This window comes from Grus americana, chromosome 26 (assembly GCF_028858705.1).
Source record: "Grus americana isolate bGruAme1 chromosome 26, bGruAme1.mat, whole genome shotgun sequence".
Taxonomy (NCBI): domain Eukaryota; kingdom Metazoa; phylum Chordata; class Aves; order Gruiformes; family Gruidae; genus Grus; species Grus americana.
Window position 1 is genome coordinate 2,627,734 of NC_072877.1, and position 16,384 is coordinate 2,644,117.

Genomic DNA, 16,384 nt, shown 5'->3' on the forward strand with positions numbered 1-16,384 from the left:
TCAGACTTTCAGAAACGAGAGTTGTCCCCTTTGCTTAAACGCTGTCCCCTTCCCCGGGAGCTGGGGCTGTGTGGGACCCTGCGGGGTGCACGGGGCCGTAGGAGGGTGCGGGGAGGTGGGTGCTGGGGTGCAGGGATGCATCTCAGCTCCTCCTTGCAGTAGCCGTGTCCCCCACGGCGTGGCAGCAGCAGCTGTGGCCCCGCTGGGACACCCGGGTCCCCGGCACGCTGCCAGGGCTGCAGACAGACGTCCCCGTCCTGGCCACCGGCCCTGGCTTGTCCTGATGGCCCCGGCCATGGGCAGCTGCCTTCTCCCTCTCACCCGGGGGGCGGTCTCGGCTCCTTTTGCTCCTTTCCCCAGGGACTTGTCCCCTGCCCAGGTGGAGGACGTGGGGCACAAAGCTCTGTGGGGCAGGCAGGGTGGCACAAGGTGACAACGCTGCTGGTGTTGCTTCTCCTGTGCCCCTGGGAGCCCTCCTGTCCCCTGGCGCCCTGCTCTCTGGCATCAATCCCCTCGCTCCCAATCCTTCCTGCCCTCACCCCTCGGGCCAGCTTTATTTTTAGCCCCTGGCTGCTTTCTGCCTTCGGGGGTCTTTCCAGGACAGGGACAGTGTTTGTCCCTGCCTGCAGCCCCCCCAGGGGAGGCAGCCATCCCCCCATGGAGCCTGGCTGGGGGCAGCCTGGGGCAGGCAGGGGTGTTGGAGCAGATTAGGTGGAGGTGGCTGGATTAGCCACGTGAAACTGTCTCAGAGACGATTACTTAAAGCAGCGGAGAAGGAAGGCAGGGTGGGGACAGCGCAAGGGCCAGGGGGCTGCCCGTAATCCCCCTAAAGCTGCTTAGGGAGCGCGGTTCCTCCAAGGATACAGCCCAGGGCGGTTGCTGGGGCTGCCCGCCCTGGGTACCTGTGCTGGGATGCTGAGCTGGGTAGCGGGGTTCCCCTGGGGTGGGGTACCCGGCCCCAGGGCTGGCCGGGAGGAGGCTGGGGGCACGCTGCGAGGGAGATGGCAGCAGCGTTGGAGCCTGAGCATCGTCCGTCCCCAGGATGGGAGGTCAGCGGAGGCAGCTCTGTATCCCAGCTTGGGGAAACTGAGGCACAAGCAGCAGCAACTTCTAAGATAGAGCTGGGAAAGAGGAACCAGGAGTCCTGGCACCCGACCCCTGTTTTGGCAAATCTCCTGTGTATTCCCCAGGGAGAGAAACCCAAGGAGGGAACAAAAGCTGCCCGGGGCGGTGCAACCCATCCCCCTGGGGCTGCGGCAGCCCCCTCCAGCGCCAGTGCTGATCCCAGCTGTGTCAGCTCGCGGGCCTGTGCCAGGCTGCAGTCAGCAAAGCCGTAATCTCCCTCGGCTGGCAGTGCCCCAGCCCGGCAATGAAGTGGCTGACCTGAGCTTGCCCGGCCGTGGCGATGGTCCGCTCCGGGGAGGGGGTACCAGGCTGTGCTGGCAGTGGGGGGCTGAGCCCCGGCTGGTACCGCCGTGGGGTCCCCCCATCTCACCCCGGGGCAGAGTCTGTCCCCACCGGAGCGGGGTGAAGCGTACCCCTGCGGTGCACGGGGATTGCAGGAGGTCACGTAAGCCGGGCGGCTTGCGTCCCCGTAAGCAGCTTCCCCGCTGGGAAGGCATTAGTGGGAGCGAGGGTCAGGACGCTGCCCCTGGCTGCCCGCTCCCCTCCTCCTGGGGCTTCCCTGCTCTCCTGCCTGCATCCCTGAGAGCTGGCAGGGGGACCGGGTGACGCAGGGGTGTCCCCTCTCCCAGCGGGACAGGGATGCTTTTGGTGTTCCGGGGAAGCGTGACGCTAAAACCCCAGGCAGCTGGTGCTCCTGGGACAGGCACTGCCTGTTCCTGGTGGGCAGCAGCCTGGACACGGCATGAGCCGGCGCCTTGGCACCGCCAAAGGTCAGTGCTCGGGGGCTGCCGTGGCCGGGTGCTGCTGGGGGTGGCAGCCCTGGCCTCGCTCCCCGTGGCTGGTTCTGCTCCATCCCCGGGGAGCACCGGGTCACAGGGCGGCAGGGGCTGTTACTCATTAACAGGATCTGCCAGACGTCCCTGGGGCTCCGCTGGTCGCTCTGGGTGCCCTCCCCAGTGCCCCGCTGCAGCCACCCCTCAGCATCCTCGTGCATCCCCCTGTGCTGCTGCTGCCGGGTACCAGCTGAGCCCCCCGAGCCCGTGCTGGTGGCACCGAGCGACCCGGCCACGCTCCCGCTGCACCCCCCACCTCCCTCCCTGCCCCTTTCCCAGCTCATTTCACCCCACTGCACCAAACCCCGGGGGCTCCTGCCCTTCTGGAGTTGGGGCAGGGGGGGATGCTGGTGCCATCCCTGGGACTGCCCTCATCTCCCCAAGCCAGCTATTTCGGGGGTCCCTAGCAGAGCAGCACCCTCCTGCAGGCTGACCCCTCCGCAGCACGGGGTCTGGGTGTTCTCTGCCCCTCGGCCTCGCGGGGCTCCCCCCGTCCCCAGCCCCCTCCGTCCCTGCCGCCTGAGTCAGCTGTTCCAGGCAGGAGCCATGTGAGGCCGTGCACACATGGCTCCCCGCGCGGCGCAGCGCTGTATTTTTAGCAGACGGTATCAAAAGCATAATTATGTCTGTTGTTTAAATGCAGCCTCTTTTCTGGCAGCCCCGGGAGCTTTCAGCTGCCTCCCGCTGCAGAGGGCAAGGAGGCGCGATGCGGAGCTGCAGGCAGCACGCTGCCTGCGGGCAGGGGGCTCGGCTGGGCAGGGGCTGAAAGCCCCCCCGGTCACGCCTGGGCAGGTGAAACCTTCCTGCTCCATGCTGGGGGGACACACGGCATCTCTCTTGCACGCACACACCCCCCCCCCATCGTGTCCTCAAACACGCACCTGCCCCCGGGCTGCCGTCACTGGTGAGGAAGAGGATGGCGAGGAAGAGGACGGCGGGTGGGAAGCACAGTGGCAGGAGGGGCTGGGAAAGGGGCGTTTGAGGTGACGGGAGTGTGGGAGGACACGACTGAAGGAATGCTGCATTCCCCCCCCTCCCGCAGCCGCCTGTCCCCCCGGGGACCCGTCTGTCCCCAGCCAGCCCTGTTCACAGCCCGGCCCTGCCTGCGCGGGCACCGAGGACGATTCCGGCTCCGTGTCCCAGGGCTGGAGCCGCGTCCCTGCCGTGACACCAGGGATTTTAGGGATGACACTCTGGGGACCACGCAGCATCGGCGGGCACTAAGGGAAACTGAGGCACTGCCTTGCTCTGGCAGGAGGAGCTGGGCAGCGAGCGGGCAGGGGGCTGCCCGGCGTTTGTGACTCTCTTTTCCCTGCGCCAGGAGCCGTGCTGTCCCACCGCCTGCCCGGTGCCAGCCTGCCCATCACCATGGCTGGCCGGCGGCAGGGTGCCCCGGGAGGGCGGCGGGGACAGAAGAGGGGCCCGGGCTGAGGGCAGGAGCCCCCCGCTGCTCCCAGGTAGGTGCTGTCGGGACCCGGGTGAGCAGGCAGCAGGCAGCTGCCTGCCCTGCCTTTCCGGCGTACAGGTGGCAGAGGGTTGCCGTGTCCCTGGCTGCCATCCTAAGCCTTTGGCCCCGGGGGCGAGCTTTTAATTACATCAAGGTATTTGAAGCCGGTTGCTGGCGTTGGACTGGGTAAACAGGAGTCCCGGGTGGGGGGGAGCTGAGGGGGTGGCACAGGATGGGCACTGTGCCCCCGCACTGGGGCTTGCCGGGACATCTTGTCCTGCCTGTCCTCCCCCGGGATGGGAAGGAGGGATGCGAGGACTGGAGCATCCAGCACCATCCGGCACTGGGTCCTGCATCCCCCCCCCCGAGCATCCCCCCGCCGTGTGTGGGGCTGGCACGCAGCCGCAGGCATGGGGGACACCGGCAAAGGTGGGTGCGCTGTGGGCAGCTGCGACGTCCCCCGGTCCCCTCTGCACGGCCGGTCCCTCCTGATGGGGACAAACCGCCTTGCTGCCTCCATCTCCTCGCCCTGTCCCAGCCTTCACCTTGAGGGCACGCAGCATCCGAGAGCTGCCCGGGGAAGGGGTGACGGGTGCTGCCCTCCCCTCTGCGGGGGGGGTAGGAAGGGCAGGGGGTGTCCGGGTGCAGCCCCCAGCCTGGGGAAAGCGGCTCGTCTCTCCCCAGCAGCGAAGCGAGCGGGATTAGCGATGCTTACTCACCTCCCCAGGGGAAAGTGGGAGATTAGGGCCGGGAGCAGCGTCCAACCCTGCGGCGGTGGGGCCGTACCGGCGGGGCGGCTGCCCAGGCCACGCCGTACCGGCAGCCAGGGCTGGAGGGGAGCGCAGGCTGCCAGAGCAGTTGGGCTGTGGCCCTAATTCCCAGAAAGCTGCTCGTGTGGGAGTGAGTGTCCTCCCGTGCCCTCCGCTCCGCCGCAGCCTCCAGACTCCTGAAGGTTTGACGTGGGTTTTTTTTTTTTTCTTTCTTTCTTTTTTTTTTTTTTTTTTTTTTTAAGCACCGGGTGCAGATTAGTGAAAGCTCTCGCGGCCATCACGCCTGGTGCTGGGGGGGGGGGGGGGGGGAGAACGGGGCTGCCTTCTTCTTCTGCCCGTGCCCTCGTCTTCCTCACCTGCGCCGCGGTGGAGGCAGGTAGGTGCGTGCCGGGCTCAGTGCCGGGGCTGGGAGGAGGAGGAAGGAGGAGGAGGAAAAGGAAGAGGAGGAGGAGGAGGAAGAGCTGGGACTCTGTGGATGCAGAGGGAGCTGGAGGGGGCTCTGGGCAAGCTGGAGAGGGGGCACGTTGAGTCCATTTTGCATGAGAAAAAGGCTGGATTTCTGGCTTGTGGGTCCAGGGGCTGCAGGGCCCTTCCCCGGGGTGCCTGGAGCTGGCCCGGGCAGGGGACATGGGCACCGGGCAAGGGCTGGCAGGGTCCCCAGCTGCCTGCGCTGCTGGAGCATCGGCGCTGAGGGGGGCTGTTGGGGTACCAGTGAGCCTTTTGCACCGGGGCCCCCGTCTGTCCCCCTCCCCAATGCATCTCAGGACCCCCCGGCCACGCACGGCCACGCATCCCCCCATGGTCCCAGGGGACACCGCGGGGACAGTCTCCCTCCACCCCGCGTCCTCACAGCGTTTCTCCCCATCCTCCGGTGTCGAGCGGGGCAGGGATGCCAAGCTTTCTAATTCGGGTGCTTCCAGCCTCCCGCGGCGTCTCTCCGGCCAGCGCTTGGCTCGTGGGTGTTCGCAGTCCCTCTGCTCGCCCTCTGATTTAAGGGAAAAAACAGGGAGACTGGAGCTCTGGGGCTGGATGTGCCAAGCCACCAAGGCAGAGCTCCCCCCCGGGGGGGGTTCTCTCCCAGCAAAGCCTGAGCTGGCAAAAATCAAGCCCAGCCCAGACCCCCCCCCGCGTTGCCCTGGGGGACCCTCCATGGGTTGTGCAGGGACAGGCAGGGAGCGGGGGGACCCCGGCTGAAGCCGCTGTGCCGCTGGAGGCAGGCACGGAGCCCGCTCCTGGGGATGGGGCGGGATGGTGGCCAAGCCCCAGAAGAGCTTGCCGGCTGCGCTGGCCCCGGGGAGGCTGCGTGAGGGCTTCGGGCTCCCGGGCGCAGGAGGAGCAGCCGAGGGCAGCCGGGACAGCAGAGCGCAGGGAGGGCGCAGCACGCAGAGATGCTGCCCCAGTGCAGGGTGGGAAATTCCCTCCTGTCCCTCCAGGATTCCCCCCCCGCCCCCAGCTCTTTGCCCTGTCCAGCAAGGGCTGCTCACAGCCCCCTCCTTGGGGCTTGCCAGCATCAGGATGGCGTGTCCATCCCCCTCCCCACCCGCCCCCTCCTCGGTTGCTCCCCTGGCACTGCCGCAACGGTCCCGATGGCTGTGGGCATCCGCCGACCCAGCCGGCCGTGCCAGGATGCCGCAGGCCCTTCCCGGGCTCCCTCCCGGCTGCCAGCTTCCCCCCCCAGCCCCGCCGGAGCCATCATCCCTGGGGAGCGGAGGGAGGGAATGGGAAGAGAGTGTCTCTTTCAGCACCTTCTCATCGCAGGAAGGTGTGGGCTCACCCACGCCTGGAGCCCTGTCTGGGTCCCCTCCCTATTCCCTGGCACCCAGCGGGTGCAGTGAGCAGCAGCCTGGCTCCGTGGTCCCCTGAACCCTCCCATCCACAGTGAGGGGGTCCCGTTATTGTTCACCCATGCTGGCGGCGGGATGGGGGCTGACGGATGTCCGCTGTCACTGCAAAGGGACTCTGGGGACACCTGGAGCCCAGAGCCATGGCCGTGCCCTGGCCAGCAAGGGTTAAGCGTGGCTCCTCGCTCCCAGCGGGGCCAGACCGCACGGCAGCTGCTGAGCTGTAACGAAGCCCGTGGTCTGATGTTAATCACGCTGCTCGGCTCACGCGGGCCGTGGCCTGCCTTCACCCCATCGCCCCACACCCCCGGCCCCGCCAGCCCCCGGGTGCCGTGCCGCGCTGTGCCGTGCCATGCCGAGCCGTGCCGGGGGAGGCTGTGCGGAGCGGCTGCAGTTTATGTAAGGCGTGCGAGCTGCGCGCAGGGTGTCCCTGGGACACACGCACGTTACATAAACCCACCCAGTGCTGCTGGCATCAGCCACCCCCCCCCGGTCCCTCGCCGCGAGCCCAGAAATGGGGTGCCCACCCGGGTGACCCGCTTGACCCACTCCCCTGGGACTGCTGCCCTGTGCACCCAGCTGGAGCATCATCCCTGGGAGTGGGCAATGGGGTGGTGGGAGCTGGTGGGTTTGGGGTCGGTGTGGCTTGCTGCTGGAGGTACTGGTGCTGGGGGTGTGCGTGTGTGTGTGGGGGGATGCTGTGTGAGCACCGGCAGGATGATGGGCCCCTGGTGGGCTCTCACCTGGTGGGCTGCGGGGCACGGCTGGGATGTGTGCAAGCCCAGTGGGCTGCGGGGCAGGGGCTTCGGTGGCCCCAGGTCGGCAGCATCAGGATGCTATCGGAGCAGCCTTGTGCTCCCTGTTAGTGCCTCGGCACCCGCTGGATCACACCCTGCCCGTCCCGCCTGGCTTTGTGGGCTCTGCAGGCAGGAGGGGAGGAAGAGGAGCTCTGCCTTCATCCCAGGCAGCCGGAGCAGGGATGGCGCAGGGGGACAAGGCTTGGCGGGGAGACAGGGTGACCCTGGACTGTCGCACAGGCAAAGTGGCAGCATGGGTGGAGGCCAGATCCTTACTATTTGGGCAAAATTGGAGGGGTCGTGAGCCCCCGGGACCCCCAGCCCTTGGGGTGGCCACATGCTCCATGCCGGGCATGCCACCACCAGCCCCCCGGCACCAGGGCTGGGGCGCTCGGCCCATCCCGGCATTTCTCCCGTTCCAATTTCACCTGGAGCGGACGGTCGGAGTCTTTCATCAGCAACGGGGCGGCTCGACCGCGTTGCCGAACAAAAGGCGCTTTCTTCGTGCGGGGCAGAGCACACCTGCCTGCCTTGGCACAGCCGCCGCTGCCTGTGCCGGTGCCCCCGGGGCTGGGTGGCACTGCCGGCACCGTGCCGGTTCCCGGGCGTCAGCAACCCCAGCAGCTCGCCCGCCCGCCCGCCCAGTCGCTGCCGGAGCCGGCGGAGGCTGCACGCTCGCAGGGAGCACAGCCGCCACCGCCGCCTCATCCTCCCATCGCTCGCCCCAAGATGCTCAAGGCTGCCTAGAGCCGGGGGAAGGTCCCGCTTGCCGCTGCTCCCCTGGGTGCCCCTCTCCCTGACCCCCCCCAGCACGCCAGGACCCCCTGCTCGCAGGACGATAGGCAGGAAGAGCACGGAGCCCCCCAGGCCAATGGATCAAAAACTCCAGCTCCAGCATTCGGAGAAGAACGTCCCCAGAGCCACCCGGGCGGCTTTCTGCCTCCTCCAGATCCCAGAGCCGGACCCCTTCAGCCTGTGGGTCTAGGTGCTCCCACCCGGCTTCGCCTCTCTGGGACTCCGTGCTGCCGGCGGAGACGCCTGCTCGTCCTTGCCGCCGCAGGGGGGGCAGCGGGGTCCCCGATGGACCCTCCAGGTAGCTGGCTGTGCTGTGGGACAGCGGGGATGCTCGCCGAGCTGCGGGGCTGGCTTCTTGTGCTCTGGATGGGATGGAGGGCAGGGGATAACTCCACCCCGGTGAGCCCGGGGGGGGCTGGGGGGACCCGGGGGGATGGCGTGTGGTGGGGCAGCCTTGGGGCACCGGGAGGGAGCTGTGCCGGGAGCATCTTCCCGGTGCGGGGCTGGATGGGAGAGCCCGGCTGGGTCCCACGGCCCGGAGGGATGGGGTGGGTGTGCCCAGGGTGCTTGTGCCGGGTGCCCCAGGGTGCTTCCGGAGCAGGGGCTTGGGCAGCAGCGTGGGAACGGGGACTTTAATCTCCCCTGGGCAGGGGATATGACGGGGACGGCAGCTCTGGGGACACACGCTCCTGTCCCATGCTCCGGTCCCCATCCTGGCCACCAGCCTGGCCGTCGAGGCAGCGCTGTCCCACCCCAGAGCAGGGCTGCAATTTTGCAGCAGTGGCTCGGAGCCGAGTGACCCCGTGCCCGTCCCCCTTGGCTCCTCCGGCCGCTGGGCACGGGGTGGCGTTGGCTCCGCCGGGAAGGGATGCGATTGCCAGCCGCTGCAAGGACCGGCTCTGAACCCCACATCTGCGTGTGGCCTGGGTCCTGGAGGAGTGTTAATCCAGCAAATCTCCCCAGGCATTTCTACCAGGAGGGGCCTCTGGGAGCTGGAAGCTCCCCCTTTGCTTCAAGCCCTCCTGCGAAGCGCAGCCCAGCCCTGGCCGGAGGCGAATACCTGCGCGGGGCAAGGCCTCCCCACGCTGGGTGCCAGCGGCCGGGCACAGGGCCAGGCTGGGCGCGGAGGGATGGGTGGGCGCGAGGTGCGTCCCGGCCGCCAGCCCCGCCGGGCTGGGCGCAGGAGGGATGGGACAGGGTGGGGACCCACGCTCCAGCCATGTGCCCTCCCAGATCGTGCATCCCGCCGGATACCGTGGGGCACGGGAGCCTGGGATCCCCTTGCCGTACCGGGCAGCCTCCCATCTAGCACAGGAGGATGGAGCTGGGGGATTGAAAGCAGCCCCCCCCAGCACCAAACCCCACCGTCCCCGTGCCTCAGTTTCCCCCCATTGCAACCCATGCACGGCTGCCCCGGCAGCGTTCGGGCAGGGTTTGGCACGGTGCGACGTGCCCCACTGATGCCCCGCTCCCTGCCCGCAGGGTCCGGCCAGCCTGGGACGGCGCTGAGCACCACATGAGCGGCAGAACAGCATGGCCAGCAACTCAAGGATGGGGGACACCCCACTGAGGTGGAGGAGAGCCGAGGACACAGCGCAGGACACCCGGGAGAGCAGCGAGGTGATCCTGCCCCGGAGTGCTGCCGCCGAGCTGGGACTCCCGGGCTACCAGGAGCCCGGCAAGCTGAGCTGCGGCACGGAGAAGGGGTGTCCCTGGAGGGGCTCTGATGGATGCTTGGGGCCAGGCCGGGAGCTCGCCAGCGGCCGGTTGGGCTGCTCCTACCCACCGGCCCCGCCGTGCCTGCGGGACGCCCTGTGCCGCCCCAAGGATGGAGCCGAGCTCCCCTCGCTGCTGCCGCCCAGGAACGGGCAGCCCAAGGCGGGCTGGGCTGAGCCCTGCAAGGAGCGCCCGGGGCCATGGTGGGCTGAGGCTGTGCTGGCCCCCCTGGCCCTCTACAGCCACGCGTACCACCGCTACCCCCTGCCCTTCCCGGGGCTGGATAGCCAGCGCCCCGGCACCACCGGCAAGCCCCGCGCCGCTGCAGGGGATGGGGCCGGAGACCCACCAGCTTTCTGCCACTGCCCCTTCCTCGTAGAGGCCAAGCACAGCCCCTTCCTCCTGTCCTCGCTGCTGCCCACCGGACCCCTGGCTGACCCCCCGTTTGGCGGCGGACCGGAGGGACCGGGGATGATGGGCGACGGGCGCTTTGCCGGCGCAGACTGGCGCCTGGGCTCCTACTCGCCTGCCTGGGGCCAGCCCCTCTACCTGGGGTTCCCACCGAGGTGCAAGGCGGCTCTGGCCCCCTTCAATGACTGCTCCAGCTCAGGGAACAAGGTAGGCAGCCCTGGGCGGCCGCGCCGGCGCCCGGCTCCGATGGTGGCACGGCTCTAGCTGTCACAGCCTGGCTCCAGAGCGGGGATGCTCCGGGCTCGGCTGCACCCCGGCTCCCCTGGGTGACGGCGGGCTCCAGCCTCCGCTGAACCTGGCTGGGAGCGGCGGGTTGCGAAAGGTGATGCTGGCACCCGCGCCGAGGGCAGAGCCGGGCTGCACCCGGTGTCGGCGGCCCCCGAGTGGGATGCAGCCCCCCGCTCGCTCCTGCGGCTCGGCAGGGCGGCAGCGCGGTGGCAGGGGTGGTCCCAGCCCCCCGAGGGACGGGACAACGCGTCCCTGAGGGGATGATGCTCTCCTCGCCGTGGTGGCCCCGTGGCGTGATGCAAGCCCCGTGGCTGAGTCACGGCGGCAGGAGCTGCGGCACGGAGGCGGCGGGAGGCAGAGCTGCCAGCCCGTGGGTGTGCCCATCGCACCCCGCGCCGCTGCGGCTCCCCATTCCTTTCCCACGCGGCTGGGGGCAACGCGGGCACCCCACCGGCTTGGCCACGTGGAGCTGGGAAGCACCGGGCAGCTGCCCAGCTCGGGAGGGTGGAGGGGGGGAAACTGAGGCAGGGCCATGGGATGCTCCCCATCACTGTGGGTGACAGAGACAGGGACGGGGACCCACGTCTGGGGTGACACCAGCCTTGACAGCCCCTCTGCTCCCCTCCAGGAATTTTACCCGAAGAAAGAGCCCGGCTTCCACCCCCCGGCCAAGGACCATGCGCCATCGCAGCTGCTGGGCAAGGGCCAGGCAGGGCAGGACGGAGATGGGGAGGGGGAGCCAGCGGTGCCGGCGCTGCCGGGAGCCCCGTGGAGGGATGGCCGAGCGGGGGGCAGCTCGGCGGTGCCTGCTCCCCATGCCCGCACGCCTCCCCCCAGCTCCAGCCACTCCATCTTCCTCCTGCAGCCCGGTGCAGCGGGGGGCTGCGGGGACCCCTGGGCGGGCGTGCAGCCCCACTCTGCCGATTTCCCCCCGGAACTGGGGCCAGGCCGGCCCTCCGAGCCCAAAGATGAGCGCCTGGCATACCAAAGCCTCCAGCCCGGCTCACCGCCGGGACCGGGGGAGCCCAACCCATCGCCTCTGCTCACAGACGGGCACTACCCGCCGGTCCTTGCCAAGCCGGAGCTGCCGTCGGCTTGCCTCTGCACCGCGCCGAGCTGCGATGGGTGCCCGGGGGTGGGCTGCGGGATGCTTGGCCCCTTCGAGCCCACCCTGGGCATCCCTGGGAGCCGTTTCCCGTGCCCACCCAGCAACCACACCAAGCTGAAGAAGACCTGGCTGACGCGGCACTCGGAGCAGTCGCTGCCGCGTTGCAAGGTGCCCCGGCGGGACGGTGGCCCCGAGTCAGCCGGTGAGGGCAAGCGCTCGGGCAAGCGCCTGCATGGCATCGCCAACGGACCCCAGGGTGCCGGGCTGGCCAAGCAGGGCGCGAAGGCCACCGAGCGCATGACTGTGGCGTGCCCTGGTGATGGCACGGAGAGCGGAGGGGACCCGGAGAGGAGGATGGAGCTGGGAGAGGGAGGTAAGTTTGGGGGGTGCATGGTGGGGCTGGGGAGAGGGTGGTGGAAGCACCCGGTCCCCAGGGAAGTTTTGCATCCCTGTTCCCAGCGCCCACAACACGAACTGTGGACGCGTGAGGGCTGAGAAACCTGCTGCGCTTGGGGTTTTCCCCGGCACGGCCGGGTCTGGCAGCGACAACCAGGGCGGGGATTTATAGAAATGCCCCTTTGGGGCAGCGCAGCATCCTCGGGGGTGATGCCTGGGGGGGGAGGCAAGTGCCATCGCTGTGTCGGAGCCCTCCTTGGGGAGGTGCTGCCATCTCAGCTCTGACCTCTGCAGATCTCCAGCCCTACTTTCCAGCCCTACTTTCTGGCCCAATTTCCAGCCCCCGCCGTGGCATGCCGGTCCCTCCTGGCTGGTGGGTCCCCATGCACGGTGTCCCAAAGCCCCTCCTGTCTCCCCCAGACCTGCCAAGCCGTGCCAGCCCAGTACCGCGGGAGCCATGGTGCCTGCAGAGCGTGCCCTGCGCTGCCCTGCCCGAGAGCATCCCGCGGTGCTGTACCTGTGCTGCCCGGGCCGTGGGGGACTCCAAAGACGAGGAGGAGGAGGATGAGGATCCCCCTGAGAGCACTTGCAGGCTGCTGCACTTCCGCAGGTGAGCCCGGGGCTCCTGGAGAGCTCACAGCCCTGCCCAGGGCGGGGGGGGTCCCAGCAGCTCATGTCAGGATGCATGGAGCATCCCCTCCTGTCACCCCGCTTTTGAGCATCCTGTCTCATCACCCCACTTTAGATCACCCTCTCCAGTCATCCCACTTCAGAGCATCCCCTCCCGTCCCCTCTCTCCCGCAGGTTTGCCTTCGGGGACGGCAGGGAGCTGAGCGTCGACGGCTTCTGCACCCTGGGGGAGGCGGAGGGGGAGATGCTGCGGCTGGAGGCAGCCGGCCCCGAGCGGGGGAGCAGGAGCGCGGGCAGCAGCCTCTGCCTGGCGAAGCACCTGCTGGGGGTCCTGGGGGACCCCTTCTGCGAGGCCGTCTGCAGGGACAGGGACACGTGGCGGGGAGCCCCCGGTGGGCCCGAGGGTAAGCGGGGACCGGGGGGGGGGGGTGTCACAGGGGTCACTGGGGAGGCTGAGGGCTGTGTTTCCCGCAGGGGTGACGGCCTGGAGGCGGGGGGAAGGAGCCCCCCAGCTCTGCGACGCCTGCCAGCGTGGCTTCTTCAACTCCCACTGGAGCTGCGCCAGATGTGGCTTCCAGCTGTGCCCCGACTGCCACCGCAGCAGACGGGAGGCTGATGGCCATGGTACGGGGACAGGGGACAGGGGGTTGCAAGGGGGGTGTCAGCCCCATGGGGGCTTGGTGGGGACAAACACACCCTCTCCCTGATGCAGAGGGTCCGGCACGGCTGCCCGAGTGCATCCCTGGCCGAGACCACCACGTCACGTCCCTCGTCCCCACGCAGTTTGTCCCCACCTGTGGTGAGTGTCCCCCCTCCCCAGCCCCAGCACCGCCCCCCCCACCCATTCCCCGGGGCTGACCCTCCTGTCCCCATCGGTCCCCAGTCCTGACCCGGCTCTGGAAGCTGCTGCACGAGGTCAGGGCCAAGTTCGGCATCAAGTCGCACTGTCCCTGCGGGGAGGGGGCTGTGGAGCAGAGCCCAGCGGAGCCCCCGGGAAGCAGGCAGGTACAGGGGGGCTGCGGATGGGGGGGGGGGGGGCGTGATTTGCACCCTAACCCCTGCAAAAGGGTGCCGGGGGGGTGGTGTGTGCATGATGCTGGGGAGGGGACCAGCCCTGGGGACAGGGATGTGGCTTCCCTACGGATGGCCGCATGGACCGGGCTGTTTCAGGAGCCGCCGGGGGCCGTGGTGCCCACCCTGGTGCCCACCCTGCCGCCCAGCAGCGATGGCCAAGCCGACACCTCCCGGCCCATCAAGGAAGGTAGGGCTGGCTGCGGCCCCCCCCTTTGCGGGGACAGTCCTGCTCTGGGGGCGGGGGGGTCAGGGATGCTGCACCGCATCCCCTACGGGGTGCTGGGTGGGGGGGGCGAGAGGAGGAGGAGGGCATGGGCAGCCCCTGACCCCTTTCTCCCCCGAGCAGGGAGCCCCGAGGGGGGGCCACCATCGCTGGGGCAGCCGCCCCCCCGGGGGACCGTGCAGACCGCCACCCTCTGCGACCTCCTCGCCTCCACCGCCGTCAAGCTGTGCCTGGGGCAGGACGGGGTGCGCATGGCCTTCGCCCCCGTCTCGCCCGCCTTGCCCACCGTGAGTCCCGGGGTGGGCAGGAGAACCTGCCCCGTGCTCCCCCCCCACCCCACCCCTCGACAGGGCTGGGGGGGCCAGGGTGGGCTGATGGGGCTCGTCGTTCCCCCCCCCCGCCACCACTCCAGGACAACCGCCTGACCAGCATCCTGGACAGCATCATCGCCCGCGTGGTGGAGAGGAAGATCCAGGAGAGGCAGGCGGGGGGCGAGCTGAGCCCCCCCAGTTCCCCCCGGCCCCCTGACCCCCCCACCTCCCACTGCATCCTGGCATCCAGCGGGCTGCTCTGGCTGCACGACCCTGGCCACGCCAGCAACTACAAGCTCTTCCAGGAGCACTGGCAGCGGGGCCAGGTGAGCCCCCCCACACCCCGGGGATGCGTGGTGGCACCACGGACCCCCCCGCCGCTCCCCCCCGGGCCCTGCTGAGTCCCCGCTGCCCCGGCAGCCCGTCCTTGTTTCAGGGCTGCAGAAGAGGCTGGAGGGGCAGCTGTGGGGACCGGAGTCCTTCCGCCCGGCGGGGGGGGAGCAGGCGGTGGAGGTGGTGAACCTGCGGGCACCGACGAGCCGCGTCAGGATGAGCAGCCAGGAGTTTTGGGACGGCTTCGCTGCCAGCGCGGGTAAGCGTGCAATGAGTTTGTGGGGTCTCCAGTGCGATTCTGGGGTGTAAGGGGGAGGGCGAGCCAGCCCGCACGACGCCAGCGTCCCTGTGTGTGACACCACGCTCCGTTCTGCAGCATCCCCGGAGCGGGGCGGTGGGGACCTGCTGAAGCTGGAGAGTGGCTTTGGGGACATGGAGCTGTGCCGGTAGGTGATGGCAGAGGCTCCACCAGGTTGTTCCCCACCTGGCAGCCCAGTGCCCCCTCCCCTCACCAGCTGGTGACGCATCCCGGCGTGGGATGAAGCGAGCAGGGCTGGGGGGCAGCGGGAGCGGCTCTGCCAGCACCGGTACCCCGGTGCCCCGGTCTCCAGCACCACGTCTGTGCCGCAGGGCCGCCAACCTGAGCGCCAGCCTGCCGCTGCCGGAGTACTGCGGGTCCGCCGGCCGCCTCAACCTGGCTGCCTACCTGCGGGGCCAGCGGGGCCGGCGCTGGCTGCGCCCGCGCGTCTGCGTGGCTTATGGTGAGTGCCTGGGGTGGGGAGCAAGCTGGACTCCCCCCCACCCATGACGATGCTCGCCCCTCGCCCACCACCCCGCTCCCGCTTGCAGGGGTGCATCCCCAGGACCGGACCATTGGGACCAAAAACCTGACGGTGGAGGCAGCCGACTCCATCAGCGTCCTGGTGCACGCCGCGGCGTGGCTGCCGGAGCGGCTGGCGGCACGGCAGGGTAAGGTGGGAGCGTAGAGGGGGTCACCCCATCCCAGCCCCCCCACCCCAGCCCCCCCTGAGCACCCCTCTGCCCACAGACCTGCTCCTGCAAGCCGATGCCGATGGCATGGATGCGCCGCTGAAGGAGCGGCTCTGGGATGCCGGCAGCTGGCCCGGCGCCCTGTGGCACATCTTCCGCGCCGAGGATGCTGGCCGCATCCGGGACTTCTTGCAGAAGGTGGGTGCCATCACCCCCTGGTGCAGCCCCGGCCCCCTCCGGCCCCCAGCTCCGCTCACCTCCCCCCTCCCCAGGCGTGCGAGGACCAAGGGCAGGAGGGGGCGGCTGCGGCGGACTCCCCCGGCCGCTACCTGGACCTCTCGCTGCGGAGGCGGCTGCGGGAGGAGTGTGGGGTGAGCGGCTGGACCCTCCTCCAGTTCCTGGGGGACGCGGTGCTGGTCCCTGCCGGGGCTCCCTACCAGGTAGGCAGCTTTGCACAACCGCCCCAGGGGCAGCTATTCGGGGTGCAGCTGTGCCGGAGCTCTCTGGGGAAACTGAGGCACGGCCGAGCCCCGGCCCCTGATGCCGCCGTGCCATGGGCAGGTGCAGACCCTCACCGGTACCATCAGCGTGGAGCAGCGGTTCCTCTCGCCGGAGAATGCCGCCCGTCTCTGGGACCACAGCACCCATCCTGCTGGGGCTGCACGCCAGCTCCGCGCCCAGGTGGGTGGGTGGTGGTTTGGGTGCTCTGGGGGGGGTGTCCCAGCGCAGGGTGCGCAGTGCTGACCCCCTCTTTGCACCCTTGTAGCTGGACGGCATGATCTTCTCCGCTGTGCGGGAGGCCGTGGGAGTCCTGCGGGGATGCAAGTGAGGCGGCCGCGGCACGCGGGGAGGATGCTCGAACAAAGCCAGCGCTGCTGGCCACGGCCACGGCCGAGACGCCGCAGGGAGCCGGGGCTGGGCACCTCTCGCTTGATGCTTTGCTCCACGATCACCCGGGGAGGCTCGGGGCTGGAGCGGGGCAGCGGGGGAATAAAGTGTCTGCAGCGTGCCGGGGCCGCCGGCACCATCAGCACCCGCTTTGGCGTCTCCCTCCCGTGCGGCATCGTCCCCCCCCCCTCCATGGTCAGGATTGCCCCGGTGGCCTGGGGACGGGGTGGGGTGGCAGATCCAGGGTCTGGCGCTGTGCCCCGGTGGCATGGCGTGCTCCCAGCCCTTGGCGGCCGGCCGAGGCCACTGGTGAGATGAGTTTGGCATGGTCTCTGTGCTGGTGGCCTCACAGAGAACTGGAAAACATCTGGAGATCGTGGCTCGCTGCTGCCCAGAGGTTCAGAGTCC

At 69.5% G+C, this 16,384-nt stretch overlaps 1 protein-coding gene across 4 annotated transcripts; it reads left to right on the forward strand.

Annotated features, from left to right (window-relative positions):
- Nucleotides 1-3,136: 3,136 nt before the first annotated feature.
- HR (HR lysine demethylase and nuclear receptor corepressor) lies at nucleotides 3,137-16,111 on the forward strand. Of its 4 annotated transcripts, none has more exons than XM_054804598.1 (19): nucleotides 3,137-3,415; nucleotides 9,091-9,942; nucleotides 10,652-11,504; nucleotides 11,948-12,137; nucleotides 12,332-12,561; nucleotides 12,632-12,781; nucleotides 12,870-12,956; nucleotides 13,041-13,162; nucleotides 13,328-13,418; nucleotides 13,578-13,741; nucleotides 13,867-14,091; nucleotides 14,186-14,357; nucleotides 14,475-14,544; nucleotides 14,729-14,859; nucleotides 14,948-15,067; nucleotides 15,147-15,286; nucleotides 15,361-15,528; nucleotides 15,650-15,769; nucleotides 15,855-16,111. In XM_054804598.1, the coding sequence occupies exons 2-19, from the start codon at nucleotides 9,142-9,144 to the stop codon at nucleotides 15,915-15,917; spliced, it is 3,897 nt and encodes a 1,298-aa protein (XP_054660573.1). In that variant the 5' UTR covers nucleotides 3,137-3,415; nucleotides 9,091-9,141; the 3' UTR covers nucleotides 15,918-16,111. The 4 variants fall into 4 exon arrangements, with proteins under 4 accessions (XP_054660573.1, XP_054660574.1, XP_054660576.1 ...); XM_054804599.1 differs by lacking the exon at nucleotides 3,137-3,415 and adding an exon at nucleotides 3,721-3,834 and having other exon boundaries at nucleotides 15,855-16,105; XM_054804601.1 differs by lacking the exon at nucleotides 3,137-3,415 and adding an exon at nucleotides 4,494-4,551 and having other exon boundaries at nucleotides 15,855-16,105.
- The last annotated feature ends 273 nt before the right edge of the window (nucleotides 16,112-16,384 follow it).

What these genes read in the sequence shown, in the direction of transcription:
- HR (XM_054804598.1), top strand. Translation starts at nt 9,142, where the DNA reads ATGGCCAGCAACTCAAGGATGGGGGACACCCCACTGAGGTGGAGGAGA. An exon ending in ACGGGAGGCTGATGGCCATG is followed by an intron (nt 12,782 to 12,869) that starts GTACGGGGACAG and finishes TCCCTGATGCAG; the next exon opens with AGGGTCCGGCACGGCTGCCC. An exon ending in CTGCCGGGGCTCCCTACCAG is followed by an intron (nt 15,529 to 15,649) that starts GTAGGCAGCTTT and finishes TGCCATGGGCAG; the next exon opens with GTGCAGACCCTCACCGGTAC.